This window comes from Streptopelia decaocto, assembly GCF_964273445.1.
Source record: "Streptopelia decaocto genome assembly, chromosome: 6".
Classification (NCBI taxonomy): domain Eukaryota; kingdom Metazoa; phylum Chordata; class Aves; order Columbiformes; family Columbidae; genus Streptopelia; species Streptopelia decaocto.
The window spans coordinates 30,246,216-30,263,912 of NC_138660.1; the positions used below are offsets into that span (position 1 = coordinate 30,246,216).

Consider the following 17,697-nt stretch of genomic DNA (forward strand, 5'->3'; position numbering starts at 1 on the left):
AATAGCTCCGATAAAATGTTGTGGAGAGTTGGGTTTGTGGGTTTTGTTTGTTCGTTTTTAGCAAATAAACCTTTGCAATAATTTTGTAGGAAAAACACTGGTATAATTTTATTTGAACGGCAGCAGTATTTCCTAGAAGACTTGTGGCAACAGTGATTTTTTTTTCTGTGTAGCATCTACACAAAAGTAAAAAAATCTGCTTCATGTTATTTCTTGCCTTTGTATCCTGTAATTGAAGGATGTCATGTCCATCCATGTCCAAATGTTTTATGCAGCAAGAGATAGAAGCGTTTAAAGCATAATTGTATTCCGTTTATTTCATGTTTTAAGTAGCAGAGAAGTTGTTTACTTGTCAGCTTCAGTCTCTAGAATAATTGTTTTATTCATGCTGCTTTCTAACAGGTACGCAACAAAGTATATAGTCGAATATTGTCACTGCGTTCTCCAAATATTTCTGGGACAAGATCTCCGCAGGAACTTTTTAAAGCTTCAGGTCTGATGCAGGTATGAGACTTCAGCACAAAGGGTCTGAAGCATTCCTCTGCTTCCTGAAGGAGTCCTGGAACATCCTGGACTACTGATTTGGCTTTTTTTCCCCAGTGTTTAGATGGCGACTGGCAATTTCTGTACCTTCGGTCTCGCCCCTGAACTTTCACATGCATATTCTTAGAATCACTGTGTTCCGTTGTGTACAGTCAGTGAGGTAAACGGATGGAGCAGCCTCTTGTTGATGAGATTGTGACAAGGGTTCCACAAGAGTAGAAAACATGTAGCAGACCTGCTTCTATTTTCAGTCCATGATACTGAGTACTCATTTTGGAACTTTTTTCACTACATGCATGAATAATTTTCCCTGCTACCTTTTCATGATGGGGCTTTCAATGAAACTTATGAAGATTAAGCAGGAAATATGATCTTAAGGGAATTAGTAACATTGGTATAAAAGGAAAATGTCAAAGTGTCTGTATTACCCTAAATATGGATACATTTTTAAATGTAGTAGATGTGTTTTTAATTTCCATCTCTTCATACCATTCTTGCAGTTGTGTGTCTTTCACTTGCCAGTGCTGTCCTCTGGCAGATAAACACTGCCACAACATGTAATTTGCAATGGTGGTATCTTTCATGTAGTGACTTCCATTGTATCTTTTTCTGTTTTTCAGAAATGGGTGAATAGAGAAATATCCAACTTTGACTACCTTATTCAGCTGAACACAATGGCAGGACGAACTTACAATGACCTTGCTCAATATCCTGTGGTAATTAAAAAAGAATATTTTTTGGGGGTTTTGCCAGATGTATTTTTTCTATTTTGAAAGATGGATTTTTAATCTCAATTTTATCTTTGACTCTTTTATAGTTCCCTTGGATTTTACGAGATTATACTTCAGAAGAACTGGACCTGAACAATCCTGCAGTCTTTAGAGATCTGTCCAAACCCATAGGGGTGGTAAATGAAAAGAATGCCAAGGCTGTGAAAGAGAAGTATGTACCAGAACACTCTGTTCTATTTCTCTATGTTTTCTGAGCCTTCAGGCTAATAACATATTTCAAAAATAAAGTTGTGACAGTGAAAGTTTTAAAAACTAGTTTTATAACATCACAGGTGCATTTGCAAAGGTTGTGATTTGTTGTTCCTACTGTATTCAGATTAGTTAGCTTAGATGGCACTGAAAGGACAAATTTTCAATTGTTTCTGAGATGTGGAGATAAAAACACTAAAAGGCTGGAGAAACACTTAAAGACCCAGCAGCTTGCAGAGAGAATACTATGTCCCATGTCTGCTTCAAGATAAGGAATGCAAAATCATACTGTGAGTTGAGCTGCCTGTGCTGAGAGGTAACATTGAACCAGAGTCTGTGCTTCCTGCTCTTTTTTTCAAGCATAGATTATTATCTTTGAAATAAAATATAACTCAGTGACTTCCAGCAACTCCTCTGTAGGTAGGAATGACAAGTACTTACTTACACCCACACATCTGTGTAGCAATCCTTCTTTTTTTGCTAGTGTGGGGAGTGAGTGTGCCGTCCGTCATACCACATTGCACCCGTCAGACAGCTTCCAAAACCAGCTTTCTTCAGAAAACTTGGAACGTGGAGAATACTCTTTGAATGATTAGGCTCTGCCCTTGACTGTATTGAAATTGTAGTTAGTCGTACTGCTGGAGAACCAATTTCTCTTACCAGCCTTGTGCCACTGAGCAATATATCAGCCAGATGGTGGCGGGGCAATGTACAGTGAGGTTGCCTGTAGAAAAGTGTCAATTAAATCTCTTTTCTGCATCTCGACACAGTCACACACACAATCTTTTTATCTTCTATTTTTTTTCTTAAATCTTGCAAGAAACTGTGACAAGTCCCTTCAATAATATCTGTACAGCTTAGTGATGTAGGGGGGGTTGTCTGTTGTATTAAGTCATACTAAATCAGTCCTGTCTTGCCCTTGATGCAGTTTCTGACAGCTGATAGCAAATGCCTAGGGAAGAGTATAAGAACAGGTATGCAAAGGCTTCATCTGGTGTACATTTCTGTCTTTCAGAAGTCTTTTCTTAGGGACTTTCGAAGTCAGAATTGAAGTCCTCATGTTTAACAAAACACAATGTATTTTTCTCTTATAGAATGCTGTGATCATTTCTTTTGAATCCTTGCCTCCTATAAGTATAATCCACATGTCAATCAACTGTAGTGCTCAGTTGCATTTATAAATATTTTGTTTTAGATATGAGAATTTCGAGGATCCCCTGGGTATGATTGACAAATTTCACTATGGGACACACTACTCAAATGCTGCTGGTGTCATGCATTACCTCATTCGAGTAGAACCTTTCACAACACTTCATATCCAGCTTCAAAGTGGCAGGTATACTGTGAGCAAATGAGCAGCACCCTCATTTTTCTTCATTACCAGTTTACTGAGGGAATGAACCAAGCCTAACCTGGGATTTCTGATCTGCAGGTTTGACTGTGCTGACAGGCAGTTCCACTCTATTCCTGCTACATGGCAGGCGCTCATGGACAACCCCAATGATGTCAAGGAACTTATCCCAGAGTTCTTCTACTTTCCAGAGTTCCTGGAGAATCAAAATGGTAAACTGACTACGCCAAATATTCTCATAGAAAGCTGTTGTAGTGTTCTTCAGAGAAGAATTGTTACAACCATTTGTGAATGCTGTGGAACACTTCCTATGTAAACTTTATAGTGTGCTTGTAGAAATTACTTTAATTATCATGCTGGCTTCAGATTGTTTAATGAAGACATCAGTTGTGTTAAGCAACAGCCTCAATGTTGTTGATAAATTCAGACTAGGGACTTAAGGATGGCTAAAAATACTGTTGTTTACCTAATGTAAAATACCAGAGATGATCATTTGGATGTTTGAAAAAGAAAAAAAATTACAGCAGTTAATACTGATTAAATAATTAGCAAATTTTAATATAGGCTAATTAGTATTCTTTTTACTGGGTTCATTGGATGATAGAGTTTGGACATCTTCAAACATGTGAGATCTTTTATTTGCTCTAGGCAACCAACGTATTTTCTGCTTGCTACAGTTACCTTTCAATGTAATGTTAAATCACCTGATTTTAGAGCCTTGTAAGGTTTCGGTGCCCATAACAAGTAAAAAAAAATGACTCATAATGCTGATTGCAAAGACAGCATCCTGCATTCTGATGTGAGACTCCTAGCCAGTTTTTAATTCACATTTATTGCATAGTGAATGGGTTTTCTACTTATTACACAATTTAAAAATGGATTTGTATGTGTGTTGCTGCTAATTTATTCTGCTAGCTACAATCTACAAAAGTTCTAAGTTATAAAAATTGGAAACATCCAGGTCACACTTTCAAAAGTGATTTAAGTATTTAGAGTCGTTCTAGTGAAACCTGGTGGGATTTAAGGCTTCTTGAAGCCTTGATACTACAACCATTTAAACCTGAAAGTAACTTCATTCTTATGAATAACCTCATTGAAATGCTTTGGACTCTTAGTCCTGCTCAAAGAAAACAAATGCCAATCTGTTCACAGGTAGCTGTGTAAATGATTAATGCTACTTTTAAGGTTGGGACTTCAGCTTTGGAATAATTTAGGTACTTCGGACAATTGTTATCCTGCATTATTTAACTTTTTAAACATTCAGGAAGAACTTGCCCTTGGTGGTAGCGTTGCTGGAAATATACATTAAGAATTGTTCAATATCCTTCCCTTGTATTGAGATAGTAATGCTTTTCAATTTTTATTGAGGTATCAAGATACTTGAAATATTTTGTAGTAACTCTTAAAATTCTCCAAATTCTTCACTAGGTTTTAACTTAGGTCAGCTTCAAATATCCAAAGAGGTGGTAAATGATGTTGTTCTCCCCAAATGGGCTCACTCCCCAGAAGACTTCATTTATAAACACAGGAAGGCTCTGGTAAGATGGGGTTTATATGTGTGAAATAATGATAAAGCAGGTACACCTACACATCGTCACTGTGGCTTAAGTGTGAACTACTGAGGCTACATTTGAACTAGGGTGGTGGTTGCATTTGACATTACAAGTACCATTAGAACTTTCAGTTAAAAGCGCTATGTATGTCCATAAAATGCTCAAAAAAAAAAAGAAGGGAAGAGCTTGAAGATACGAATCATGTGGGAGTTTGCTGCCCTAAGACATAGAATGCAGAATTAGGTGAGTTTAGGTGATAAGGCTTCCCTTGCTTTTTAAAGATTATGCTTTATGGTTCTAGAGAGCTAGCAGCTTACCTTCCATTGCATATTTGCATTTCAATAGTCTAGATGTGCTGCTGTGCTGGATTAATATTCCCTCTTACTGGCGGTTACTACCCTTAACGTACATGGATATTCTTAGACTTCTGCCCTATATATTGGTGTATACCTAGTTTTGGAATTAAATATCTTTTGGAATTAAATCTCTTTCACAGAAAATAATAAATATTTCAAGAAAGCAGCAGTTCTTATTCTTACAAGAGTATTTTTCTGTTCTAGGAATCTGAGTATGTTTCTGCTCATCTTCATGAATGGATAGATCTGATTTTTGGCTACAAGCAGAGGGGACCAGCTGCAGTGGAGGCACTCAATGTCTTCTATTATTGTACTTATGAAGGTACAAAGCAGTATGCTCTCTTGTCATTGTCATCAGACTTGGGGATTTTCAGTATTAGACAGAAAACACTTGATTTGTGAGCATGCCATATAGTAGCCTATGGTAAGGCAACAGAATTATAGATGAAGCATAACTCGCAGTTTATCATCAAACCACCAGAATATCTGATTCAGAAGTTGCAAACCTGAAATTTTAATAAAGGTGGCTTTTCAAAGGGCAGCTGTTCCTGTCACTTGTATTTTGTTTCTTAAAGTGCTTGGGGGGTTTTGTTGCTTGCTTGCTTAAAAGCATTTGTGGGAAGAGGTTTCTTGTGGTTTAGGAGACAAGGCAAGTTGGTTAAAAACAACAAATATTGAAGATAAATGATAGACTGTTAATTCCAAAGCTGAATTTTGAGTGGCTTTTATATGCAATGTGTTGCATGCATGATGTATATTAAATTTGTTTGATAAGAAAAAAGCCTGCAATTCTTGCACTTACAGATACACTTAAAATTCCACTTACTGAGTGGAGTTTTCAGATTATCTTTAACATGAGGGCATTGTTTGAAGGCTTTTCTGGAGTAAAATGTGATAACACTGCAATTAAACTAAGTTTCACAACATTTGTTGACCATTATCAGTTCTCAATAAGTTGTCTGGATCATGTTCTTTTTCCATTTTTCTACCCTTCATCATTCTGTTTGTGATCTAGGGGCTGTGGATTTGGATGCTTTAACAGATGAGAAAGAAAGGAAAGCTTTAGAAGGGATGATAAACAATTTTGGGCAAACTCCATGTCAGCTGTTAAAGGTAATGCTCTTTGTTCCCTCTCAATGAGACCTTTGTGGTTAAATCCAACTGAGTAACAAAGGACTTTGGAAAAAGAATGAAAAGATGATGGTTTCTAAGAGAACAGTGTGTAATTTTAGGAATTTTAAGTCTTTGCTACATTACCACTGCTAAAGGTCACACTGATGGAAATTTAACATACCATTTTCGAAAGAAATTAATATACTTTACCAAGGGAAATTAGGTGCTCAAGAGTCTATTTTCCCATTGATTATCAATAAGTTTCTGAGTATCATGTGACTTGAACAAATGAATAAATTTGTGTAACCTGATAATCCTTCAAATATTGTCTCCTAGGAGCCCCATCCCCAGAGGCTGTCAGCAGAAGAGGTGGTGCAAAGACTGACTAAAAGTGACACCTCCACTCTGAATCTCTTTCAGCACCTCACTGAACTGAAGTCATTCTTCATCGAGGTAGATGTTACTTGAAATTTTGTAAAATCTGATCTGAAATTTCTGACGTACTTGAAACAAAAGGTCACAACCTAGATGAAAATAAACATGCTTCTTATTTAAAGAAAACGGTTTTAAAATGCAAATGTGTCTAAAATGAGCTCTGTCTTCTTAATTAGTTTCATAGAGGTTGAATCCCCTAAATTTGTATCTTCTGGCTGCTTGTGTGGGTGTTTTTTGAGTCTTAAGATGCTAAGAAAACTAAGAACATCACTGGTGGCACCTGAGGACTCACTGAACATGGGAGCTAAACTCCCTGATTTAGGACAGAGCCAGGGTTTCATTCTGGTGTCTGCAACAAAGCATCCCTGATAGAACTGGATATGTGTGTTCCGGTGCCTTAGAGGACTCTACATGTCTGACGTTACTCCAGAGCCTTTGGGTTTTACTCTCCACAGATACCAGATTTGTCCTTTAGCTCTTATATAAAATCAAACCAAAACTGTGTCCTTTCTCTTAGGGAATCAGTGATGGTGTGCCCATCATCAAAGCTGTTGTCCCCAGGAATCAGGCACGTTCCTTTATTTCTCAGGGAAGCCCAGAGATCTTGGTGAGTTGCATGTGTCAATACTATTCTTAGACTGCAGACAGTCAAATAGGTGTGTGTGTTTCATACAACTTGTAGAGAAACACTTCTTAACTGTTCCTGTTCAAATGTGTTCCTTTAACCCATACTGAATGTCAGCTATAAGTTAAACGTTTGTCTTCTGTAGAGAAACCAGGCTGATTTGTTGAATGGCATTTAAGAACTGATGAGACATGAGCGTCAGTTGTTGTGAGGTGTGGTGTAAGTTGCCCACTCAATCCACTTCCATAATAGCAATCAACTCCCTAATGCAGTGCAGCCCAGCTTGAAAATGACAGTTTTTCATGGCACCATTATGTTTATCGTTACTTTCTGACCCATATATTAAACTATACTGTATGCCACATATACATACTTCAAAGGCTGGCACTGTTGCTGAAATTAACTTCTGTGCTTACACTATGGCAGATGGCCAAATGATGAAAAGAGGAGGGTGGTTTTGTATTTACATCTGTATGTATGGTCTGCATACGGGCCCTGTGCTATAATACCTTGGTTTTGCAGGAAAGAATATTTTCCAATATTCCTACTTTGTAGGTCAAATGTACTGTCCTGGCTTAGTGTGGTATGTGCATATATAATTTAGAATTTGGACGCGTCTAAAATTCTCATTTTATTGTTTCTAAATAACTAATGAAAATATCCTCGACATTCCTTTCTTATTTCTCAGAAATAGAACTGTAGTACAATTTTTTAAAAAAATCATCTTCCTGTGTTAATATGTTAACGTTTAATGATTGCTATTTCAAATAAGAGAAGCAGCAGCTTTCTGGGTGTTTTGTATTTTACCTCCTTGCTACATGTTCCCTCTCCCTGCTTTCAACTTCTCTGATGTATCCAGAACACACACTATTCTAATTTGGTAATATGTACCACATGTGCATTAACTCACCTCAGCTGGACTTTTCTTTTGATTTGTAGATGGAAGTGTAATAGGCCATGCTGTATTTTGTGCAAGCTCCATTGCCATCAAAGGCAAGCAGAAAATATACCTCTGCGTTTCACAGATTTTCCTTTCAAACTTTTTTAGGTAACAGCAAGTCTGAACTGTGTTATTGGAACTCATGGTTGGCTGCCTTATGATAAAAATATCTCCAACTATTTTACATTCATCAGAGATACCACAGTGACAAATCCCAAGTAAGCATGTGATGAGGCGAGGTGCAGATGAATGCATCTACACTAATAAAACACAGTAATTGTTCAACAGTCCGTGGGTTATACTGTTTTCATTGGCTGAGTTTTCACATAAGAATGCATCTCCTGATGTTCAAGAATATTACCTCTAATCTGTAATACTGTTCTAGTAAAGAGTTATTTAAGTAGTACTTCAAGGTTCTCCATTCTTAGATGTACTTCTAACTTTTAAAAATAAATACTCATCTTTGAATCTGAGATGGTCAGTCTTCATACTTCCTTACGCTATAGTGCAGGTATATGTGGTGGGTTTGCTTCTTCAGTTTTTAGAATATTCTTTTTTTTCTTTATTGTAACAATACTTAGTAGGGACATGAGTTATTCATACAGGATCAAATTGCATGAAAGACTGAAAAGATCTAAGGTGAAATCTTGCTTCCACTTGCTGCTGGTAGTGAGAGTATTGCCCTGGATATCAGGGTGCCAGAATTTCACCAATTATTTTTTTAGATATAGCCTCCTCTATAGATGGAATTTCTTGTTAATTTTTAAGGATATAGGAAGTGCAAAATACATTGGTCTGAACTAAAGCTACCCTTAACTGCTCATCATTTGCCTGCAGAACCCAACGCAATGTGAGTGGTCCCTTTGCACCGGGGCTGGAGATCACCTCCAAGTTGTTTGCAGTGTCCCATGATGCAAAGCTGCTCTTTAGTGGAGGACACTGGGACAACAGCATCAGAGTGACATCTCTTACGAAAGGCAAGCTGGTTGGACAGCACATCAGGCACTTGGGTTAGTAATCGTTTATATCGTGAAATGAAAGGTTTTACTTATTGTGCCTTGATGTTTGGTCTTCTTGGAAATAATTGTAGCCAGTGCACTCGAGTGGACAAGCCCAGCTGTTATAAAGGAATGGAAACATAAGAACAGAAGAACATTTGAACCATGATTATACATAAATACTTCAGCATGACTTTTTAGTCATTGGAGTGATGGTTTAATGTCGTTTCAAAAGAAGGCTTGACTGCTGGTTTTAGGTAGCAAAGGTGATTAAATCAGGTTGGTACACCTGTACAAGACTTCGTTGTTTAATATAGTCTCATCAGCCCTTATCACAGTGAACTGACTGCAAATCAGGATACGTTGTTGGTCTATTACATGCACATTGTCACTCTGTGGGAAATCAGTTTTAAATATTTATGTGATGATAACCTTGTGTTTTCTTTCCTTTATCTAGATATTGTGACCTGCTTGGCAATAGACTACTGTGGAATTCATTTAATTTCAGGCTCCAGAGACACTACCTGCATGATATGGCAAATAGTTCAGCAGGTAGGTTATTTAGGCATACTCTGAGAAGCAGTTTCTGAATGCTTTTTTGTGCTCCTCTGTCTTGCTGTGATGGCTTATTGATTTCCTTTCAGGTTGGCAGGGAAGACAGTCCACTAAAATTGATTAGCTTACTAATTTTACTACTCCCATTGTCTTCTGTATTTGAAATATTCACTATACACGTTAGTTACTTTACAGCTGAAGTACAGTATTTCAGAGGCACTCTTAAAGATGTCATAGATTATTTTCAGGGTAGGCAAATATTATTCCCTGTTGTACAGATAGAAGAACAAAAAAGAGACGGTACTTGAGACTACCTAAATTTGTTAGAACAGTGTTTATAGTTGGGGATTTTTACATTTCTAGGCTGCTGTTCTGTGTACTACTTGCATTTTAGCATATTGTTTGCACTGTTGAACGAGTACACTAGGAGTTAGCAAAGCCAACACTAGTCTGTGACCTGGGTTTATGCTGGCATTTCAGAATTCTTTAATATTGGTCTTGTGCTTTCACACAATGAAAGCGGTTGTGTGATGCATGTGTGTACTCACACACAAAACGTGAGGCCGTTTCCATTGTTAAGCATTTAAATGTTCATTTCTGATTGCTGCATTACAGGTAACATGAGTAGGATTAACTGCAGGGGGAGCTGTCATATTATGGACAGTACATTTTGTCAGATCACCTTGTTATAATTGAACTGAAGTCAGCACATAAAACCAGTAGAGTGGCGTGTCTTTTTGTGGATGTCTTTTTGTGGAAGCCGTCTTTTTGGTGGGAACATTTAGAATTCTTTCAAGAAGTACTTTGTAGCAATAGTGTTTGGTCAAAAAGATGAGACCTTAGTGCTCACAACAGTATTTTTTTGTCTCAAGTGAGGATAAATGTTGAGCATTTTTTAGTTTATCTTAGTGTGAGTTAAATAAGTCATCCTTTGGAGATGATATTTGTTTAGAATTGCTTTTTCTTAAGACTTCTCATGTATTTTTTTATTATTATTTAATGTATATCTAAATATCTTGTATGTGTTGTAAATTCTTCTTGTGAGAATTTTCCCTTGGTCTTTACAGAGTGGCAGCAATGACTGCATGCTGTCACGTCCATTCTACTTGTCTGCTCTGCATTTTTTCCCAGCTCTGTATTTTGATACTTGTTCTGCATTCCTGCATTCTTCAGGCTCCCTGGCCTTGGTTGGCTGTCAAATTTCTATCACAGAAGTGACAATAAAGAGTCCTCTTGGAACTATTTACTAATACCCTCTCACTAAGCACAGGTCTTGCCGTAGGACTGGTCTGAGGATGTCTGTATATGCTGATACTCATTGGAACAAAAGTACTAAATGATTTTTTTACACCCTGCAGTCATGTGGGAAAATTACTGTTTTTAATGAACATTATTACAGTATTTCCTTTGTATATTGTACTACTGGTAGTCACTGAGAAAGAATATTAGCTCTTCCTTAGAAGATCGAACAAAGTTGCTGTAATTTTAAGGAAAATAACTTTCAAGTTCTTTAAGCATGGCTGTGAACATAGTGCTTAATTGCAACGTAAACTGTAAGAACTGAACAAGCCCTGATACACAGATGAAGAAAAAGTGGGTAGATGAGTGGATCCTAACTCCTATTAGGATTGCTAACTGTGGTGTAACCTGGACATCTGAAGGGATATAAACAAGGCAACTAAAAAACTCTGTCTTTCACATGTCCTTCGTTCATTCTTGTGATGTCAGTAAATAGCACTGCTGACATAAAAGGCAAAAAATTGGAATTGGAACAGATGAGTTATGCCTTCGCTTTTGGTTTATGTCAAATATACATCTCCCACAACTGATAGTGAAGATACCAGAAATTTATTTTTTGTTTGTCCTTCAGCTGCAAGAGAATGTGTCATTGCACTTTTTGTTACTCTCAGGGAGGAGTGCCTGTAGGTCTAGCACCTAAGCCGTTACAGATCCTTTACGGGCATACTGATGAAGTTTCGAGTGTTGGCATCAGCACTGAGCTGGATATGGCAGTGTCAGGATCCAGGGTAAGCATTGTCATACTTTTCCCTTCTTCGCCTTTTCTTTACTCAAACCATACAGCATGTTTGAAGTTGATGAAGAATAATATAAAAATGTGGCTGTTTCATGATGTTTTCTTCAGCCTTGGACATCAAGATGCTATGCATCCTCTCCCTTGCTGCCTGCTTAAACTGGGCTGTCTCAAACTGCTCTGCACAGCATGGGCCTCAGCTACCATGTTGTGTTATTCTGCACAGATGAGCTTTAACGAGTGTGCACTTATTTGGAGATCTTAAGCTTCTCATAGGAACAATTCTGTGATAGTTTCATGCCTGCTTCCTTAACCTTGAAGGTTCTGTGCAGCTTATTTATGTTCCAGCAAGACCTGGACAGGCTGGAGAGTTGGGCAGGGAAAAATTTAATGAAATATAAAAAGGGCAAGTGTAGAGTCTGTCATCTGGGCAGGAACAACTCCAGGTTCCAGTATAAGTTGGGGAATGACCTGTTGGAGGGCAGTGTAGGAGAAAGGGACCTGGGGGTCCTGGGGACAGCAGGGTGACTGTGAGCCAGCACTGGGCCCTTGTGGCCAGGAAGGCCAATGGTACCTGGGGTGGGTTAGAAGGGGGTGGTCAGTAGGTCAGAGAGGTTCTCCTGCCCCTCTGCTCTGCCCTGGGGAGACCACACCTGGAATATTGTGTCCAGTTGTGGCCCCTCAGTTCCAGCAGGACAGGGAACTGCTGGAGAGAGTCCAGCGCAGGGCAACAAAGATGCTGAAGGGAGTGGAGCATCTCCCGTGTGAGGAAAGGCTGAGGGAGCTGGGGCTCTGGAGCTTGGAGGAGACTGAGGGGTGATCTCTTCAAAGTTTATCTGTTTATAAAGGGTGAGTGTCAGGAGGATGGAGCCAGGCTTTTCTTGGTGACAACAAATGGTAGGACAAGGGGCAATGGGTGCAAACTGGAACTGGGGTTCCACTTAAATTTGAGAAGAAACTTCTTCTCAGTGAGGATGCCAGAGCCTGGAACAGGCTTCCTAGGGCAGTTGTGGAGTCTCCTTCTCTGGAGACATTCAAACGCACCTGGACACCTTCCTGTGTAACCTCATGTAAGTGTTCCTGCTCCGGCGGGGGGATTCAACTAGATGATCTTTTGAGGTCCCTTCTGATCCCTGACATTCTGGGATTCTACCTTACTGTATGACTCTGACAGGCTGCTGAACTCTGACTCTATCCTGCACTTAATTCTTACTCATATATGTGACCTATGAAATGGCTGATTTGCTGCCTATCCTTCCCCTCTTGCCCTATTTGCATTTGTTTTTTCATGTGCCTGTAGTACGTTGCCTTGAGGGGAAGGTTTCTTTGTGTAGCGTTCCTAATGCTCAGGAGTCTCGATCTCCAGTTAAGGATTTAAGTGCTTTCATAATATTCCCTCTCTATTTAAATATTCTTTCTGTGTGTTGCGGTAACTTACCTGCTGAGTAACCACTTACCTAAATTTGACTGCAGGATGGAACTGTTATTGTCCACACTATTCGGAAAGGTCAGTACGTGAGGACTTTGCGACCACCATGTGAGAGTTCTCTCCTGCTGTCTGTTCCCAATCTGGCTGTGTCCTGGGAAGGCCACATAGTTGTCCACACCAGCATAGAAGGAAAGACCACTCTTAAGGTACTTAGGTTCATGGAATACCTCTCTCTCTTTCTCTGAAGACATTAGTCAGAAATGTTGTTAACTTTATCCTTATTTTCTAAAGTAATAAGACTTTTTGAGCATCCTGTGTCTTTTTCCATATTTTTTTTATTTTGCTAGTCTGTGTGAGTGAAATTGGATTAAAGGTTAAGTCACAGACACACTGTGCACCTGTAAGTTTAATTAAAATCTCCCAATACCTGCAAGGAAGATGCCCAAGCATGTCCTAATGAATCTTCGTGGGAGAGCTGCTTTGAAGTTGAAAACTAGGGGAAACAAGTTCCACTGTGCAGAGAAACTGAAGTTTGCAAGGGGAGCAGTAGGTTCGGGGTGTAAGATGCTTAGTGACGACACTGAGGTTTTTTAGTTTTAGAGGGAGAGCTCTAAGGTTCACAGTGTAGCTTATTCTGTCCATTGAGTAGCTGTGTAGTTGCTTTAATAAGGGTAGAGGTGTTATGAACATGGAAAATTTCTTGAAGACAAGTTTATTGGATGTAGGCATGCTAGCTGCTATGGGAAGATGGGGACAGAAGAGACCAAGGTATTGTCAGGCTGAAAGAACTTCAGATGGTCATGTTAGCTATGTCTTTAATCAATCAGTAATTCATCGCGTTGTCCAGAAAGTACTTCTAGATGTAGCTCTGTGGAAATATACCTATTTCCTCCTGCTTTTCAGTTTGGGTTGGGGGAGGGAGGGTGGCAGCGGGGCTGACAGTAAGAGTGCTCTTTTCCTTTCTTCTTCCTTAATAAAAACCCTTATAAAATAGGGACATGTCCATTAAATCCGTGAATGTTTTCAGAAAATTTGGAATTGATTAGATGGATAGGTAAGACGTTACCATGTTACATCAACAGGTGATGAGAAATAACTTCAAAAATTTCCATACAGCACCTGGTGTACATACACATTGCGTATAGGCTCGGTAGTCCTGTATCATTTGACAAGGAAACTGTTGTCATCAGTTTTATCTGTGGGTTATTACCCAAGTTAGCTCCTGTTAGTGAGCTAAAGACACAAATAATACCATCTTAAATGTCACAGAGAACTGACTGGATCCTTTTTGATCTTTTCAGGATAAGAATGCATTACATCTCTATTCTGTCAATGGAAAATATTTGGGTTCTGAGACTCTGAAGGAGGAAGTATCAGATATGTGTGTGACTGGCGAGTATATAGTGATGGGCAGCTTACAGGGATTTCTTTCCATACGGGATCTCTACAGGTAGTGTACCAGCATCAGCAGTTTATTATCGAGATGCAAATATAAAGATTTATTGAGAAATGGCCGTGTAATGTGGGCTTTGGTTGGTGCTGTAGGTGGTAACCATTGCTTTTTTCTGTATTCCTGAAAGAACTCTTCTATGAGGGAACTAAGATAAGGAAAAAAGAAAAATGGGAGTTTATACCAGGCATTTGTCCCAATTATGCACCTAGAACTGACAGAATTTGGGAAGAGCTGTGTCTGACATCTGCGAGCTGTGATTGTTCCCATGTCTGATTAGTCACTGGGAGCTCAGCAATTGCAGGGTCACGTCTCATGTAGTTCTGCACTGAGTTTCAAACTCTCCTTACTGCTGCACTCTGTAGAGCTCCATTGCTCCTCAGAATGGGAGGGATCTTTGTCATTTAGGCAGTTGTGGGCGTAATGTTACTGTTCTTCAGTGAAAATGTCTTAATTTACTGACACATCTATGCCTGTTCTTGTTATTTGAACTCCATTCTGGAGTATGACTAGGTAATTCCATAGCAGTTTACAATAATTGAAATAGCGAACTGGATATCGAGAAGCTGTGTTTTATAGTGCATCCCACAGACAACAATTTCAACTGCAGCGTGATTCTTTGCAGTATGTGCAAACAAATACGTGATGAGCTTTGTCTGTGTGGTTTTTGATCATTGCAGCCTGAGCCTGAGCATCTCCCCCTTAGCCATGCGACTGCCAATTCACTGCATTTCTGTCACCAAAGAGTACAGCCACATCCTTGTTGGCTTGGAGGATGGCAAGTTGATTATCGTCGGTGTTGGCAAGCCCGCAGAGGTAAAACCCACCATCAAGAACTTTTTCTACCGAACAGTGGGAAGCTCACTTATATCTGCTTTCCAGTTGAGCAAGAGGTCTCCTCTATGGCAGGGTAAATTTAAGAGCAAGTTTCAGTTTTCAGTGGGAAAAAAATAACTTTTGAGACTGCTCTACTGAAATTTCTCATTAGGAATCAAAGGTTTATAGGGATCACAGATGGGAAGCTCAGCTGGACTAACTTGCAAACTTTATCACTCGTATCTGAATAAGCAAAGTCATAGTAGCTAACTTTTTCTGAACGTGATAGTGTTGTCAGCCACTTCTTGATGAAATAATTTTCCAGAAGAAAATTGGAAGCGAAAGAGAGCAAGCTACTTTATTTCTCATGCTTTCTGTCAGATCTTTTGATACGCATTGATTGACACTGGGGAAAAAAAATATTACTGCTTTCTGTTCAGAGTCTCTAATTACAGTGCACAAAGAATCACTTGTGTAGGTTTCCAATATGCTCTGTGCTCCATATGGTGAATATAAACTTGTTGGTACTGCGTATGCAATATCAAATACAGAGCATCCATCTGTCAAATAGCTGTGCCCAATTTTGCTTGTGCAGAACGATTTTGCTTTAAGTACTTCTTGTCATGATTTTCAAAGTACTTGGGTTAGTTTAAACCTGCTTCTCTTTATAACCCAATCTCCATTGTGCTGCAGTGTATTTATTTGAACATGTGATTACCACTTTTGCATGACCTTTAGTAAATGCCAGAAAAGTGTCTTAATTTAATTTTATATTTTAATTGTGAAAACAGAGCGACTTTATTTGCTGGTAGTTTAAAGTGTTTAGGTAGGAGATACATGGTTTAATATTTGAACCAGGCTTCCCACAATGTTAGCCTGACTTTGTTTGCAGCAGATGGGGAGGGAGGTTCCCACTGACCTGCAGCTGTACTTTGTCCTACTGCACAATTGACAGAGAGGTGCTTCTGATGGGGTTAAACGTACATTTGTAATGACAGTTTTAATGTCACTGTCATTTCTCAGCATCCTGTTCCTTAGCAAAGATCTTTTGTAGGCTGAAATGTATGTATATCATTAGACTGAAGGCTTTTTTTCTTTCAGCTGTTAATCACATCTATTTTTCTAACTATGGAGAAAGTGTTGTTCCAAAGACTGGATTCCTTATATGAATTCTTTTTCAGGATAATCTGTTTATAATTCAGATGATCTGCAAGCTTAATATCTATGTGAATAGATTTTTTTTTTTTTAAAGGAACAATATTATGTCCCAGATTTTCTAGTTTTCTATAATGCCATCAATCAATATATTTGAAAAGTATATGTATGTGGGGTATTTCTTTGAATTATTTGTAGTTTGGAAGGAATATATTAATTACTAGAATTTTATCCTTATACAGAAGACAGTGTTGTAGTTCTGGCTTTTAGTGGTGATGCTGATCCTTGGGATAAAGGGAGAGACCAACTTTATTGTCCATATGGTGAAATGCTGCTTGGTATTAAGATTGGCCTTTAGTGTTTCTGCATTGACAGTATCCAGTACGAAGCGAAGTATAACAAATGTTGTTGTATTTTTAACAATGACTTGGCTGTTTGGGACGCTGCAGCGGTCTGGGGGATGCTCACCCGTCCGTGCCGATCCCTGTGCCTTTTCTAGCCGGCTGCTGCTGCAATGACACCATTGTTGAGCAAGCTTAACTTGTAGTTCCGAGTGCTGGGAGCCATTCTCAAAGCTGTGCTCTTCAGACACGCACCTTGTTTGTTGGACTGTGAGGGATTTCACAACCTAATTAGCTGCCAGGCTAATCGCTACTGGCCAATCTTAAGCCTTATATTTAAGAAAGAAATTAAAACAGTTTCTTACAAATTGTTGTCAGATTGCAAACCTACCAGGTGCTGGGTTTAACGTGGCCTCTGGTTGCTTGTTATCTGTCTATACTTCTGTATACTTACTCCATATGAATTACTTCTGGTTTAAATTTTACTCTGGGCCCTTCACCCAGGATCTTTGGAAGACTGTATAAATCTGACACCAGGAGATAACCTTTCTCTCTTTCCTTCATTCTGCTGTCACTGCCTTGCATTTTGCTTATCTTTTCCTTTTCACTTCTAGCAATTTCTGTTTGAAATCTCTAAAATAAAATGTCCTTTCTTCTACTTTGGTTCTTTTTTGCTTCACATTCACCTCTTTTCCTTCCTATCAAAATAGCAATCGAAACACTGTTTCTAAGCCATTTGAAATAGGATAAGTAATAAGTCTGCATTACTTGGTAATAACCCATTAACCGTTCAAAATCAGAGAAGACTTTGATCAGTGTTTTGTCTGTTGTTTTTTGTCAGTCCCAAGAATCATCCCTATGTGTAACTTTTGGTTTGTTTTCAAATAATTTCTGTTGGTCTAATTTTGTTTATGCAGTACATTGTAGTGTCTGCATTTCACCAGAATCAGTGTCTGAATTCCTTTTTAATTTATCCACCTTATCCCTTCCCCCTCCTTTTGTTTCTCTGAATTACTTTTAAACAG

At 38.7% G+C, this 17,697-nt stretch overlaps 1 protein-coding gene across 9 annotated transcripts in view; it reads left to right on the forward strand.

The window, feature by feature from the left end:
• NBEAL1 (neurobeachin like 1) overlaps nucleotides 1-17,697 on the forward strand; it is an 84,338-nt gene that overhangs the window by 60,162 nt on the left and 6,479 nt on the right. For 5 of the 9 annotated variants that reach the window (XM_082057118.1, XM_082057117.1, XM_082057120.1 and 2 more), the window contains 17 exons: nucleotides 403-504; nucleotides 1,164-1,259; nucleotides 1,361-1,485; nucleotides 2,719-2,859; nucleotides 2,956-3,086; nucleotides 4,303-4,412; nucleotides 4,988-5,105; nucleotides 5,799-5,896; nucleotides 6,233-6,349; nucleotides 6,849-6,938; nucleotides 8,005-8,114; nucleotides 8,734-8,906; nucleotides 9,352-9,446; nucleotides 11,360-11,476; nucleotides 12,955-13,116; nucleotides 14,212-14,360; nucleotides 15,041-15,270. In XM_082057118.1, the coding sequence (XP_081913244.1) occupies nucleotides 403-504; nucleotides 1,164-1,259; nucleotides 1,361-1,485; nucleotides 2,719-2,859; nucleotides 2,956-3,086; nucleotides 4,303-4,412; nucleotides 4,988-5,105; nucleotides 5,799-5,896; nucleotides 6,233-6,349; nucleotides 6,849-6,938; nucleotides 8,005-8,114; nucleotides 8,734-8,906; nucleotides 9,352-9,446; nucleotides 11,360-11,476; nucleotides 12,955-13,116; nucleotides 14,212-14,360; nucleotides 15,041-15,270 (2,164 nt within the window). The remainder of the gene's footprint in view (nucleotides 1-402; nucleotides 505-1,163; nucleotides 1,260-1,360; nucleotides 1,486-2,718; nucleotides 2,860-2,955; nucleotides 3,087-4,302; nucleotides 4,413-4,987; nucleotides 5,106-5,798; nucleotides 5,897-6,232; nucleotides 6,350-6,848; nucleotides 6,939-8,004; nucleotides 8,115-8,733; nucleotides 8,907-9,351; nucleotides 9,447-11,359; nucleotides 11,477-12,954; nucleotides 13,117-14,211; nucleotides 14,361-15,040; nucleotides 15,271-17,697) is intronic. The other 4 variants (XM_082057125.1, XM_082057121.1, XM_082057122.1 and 1 more) reach the window with 3 other exon arrangements.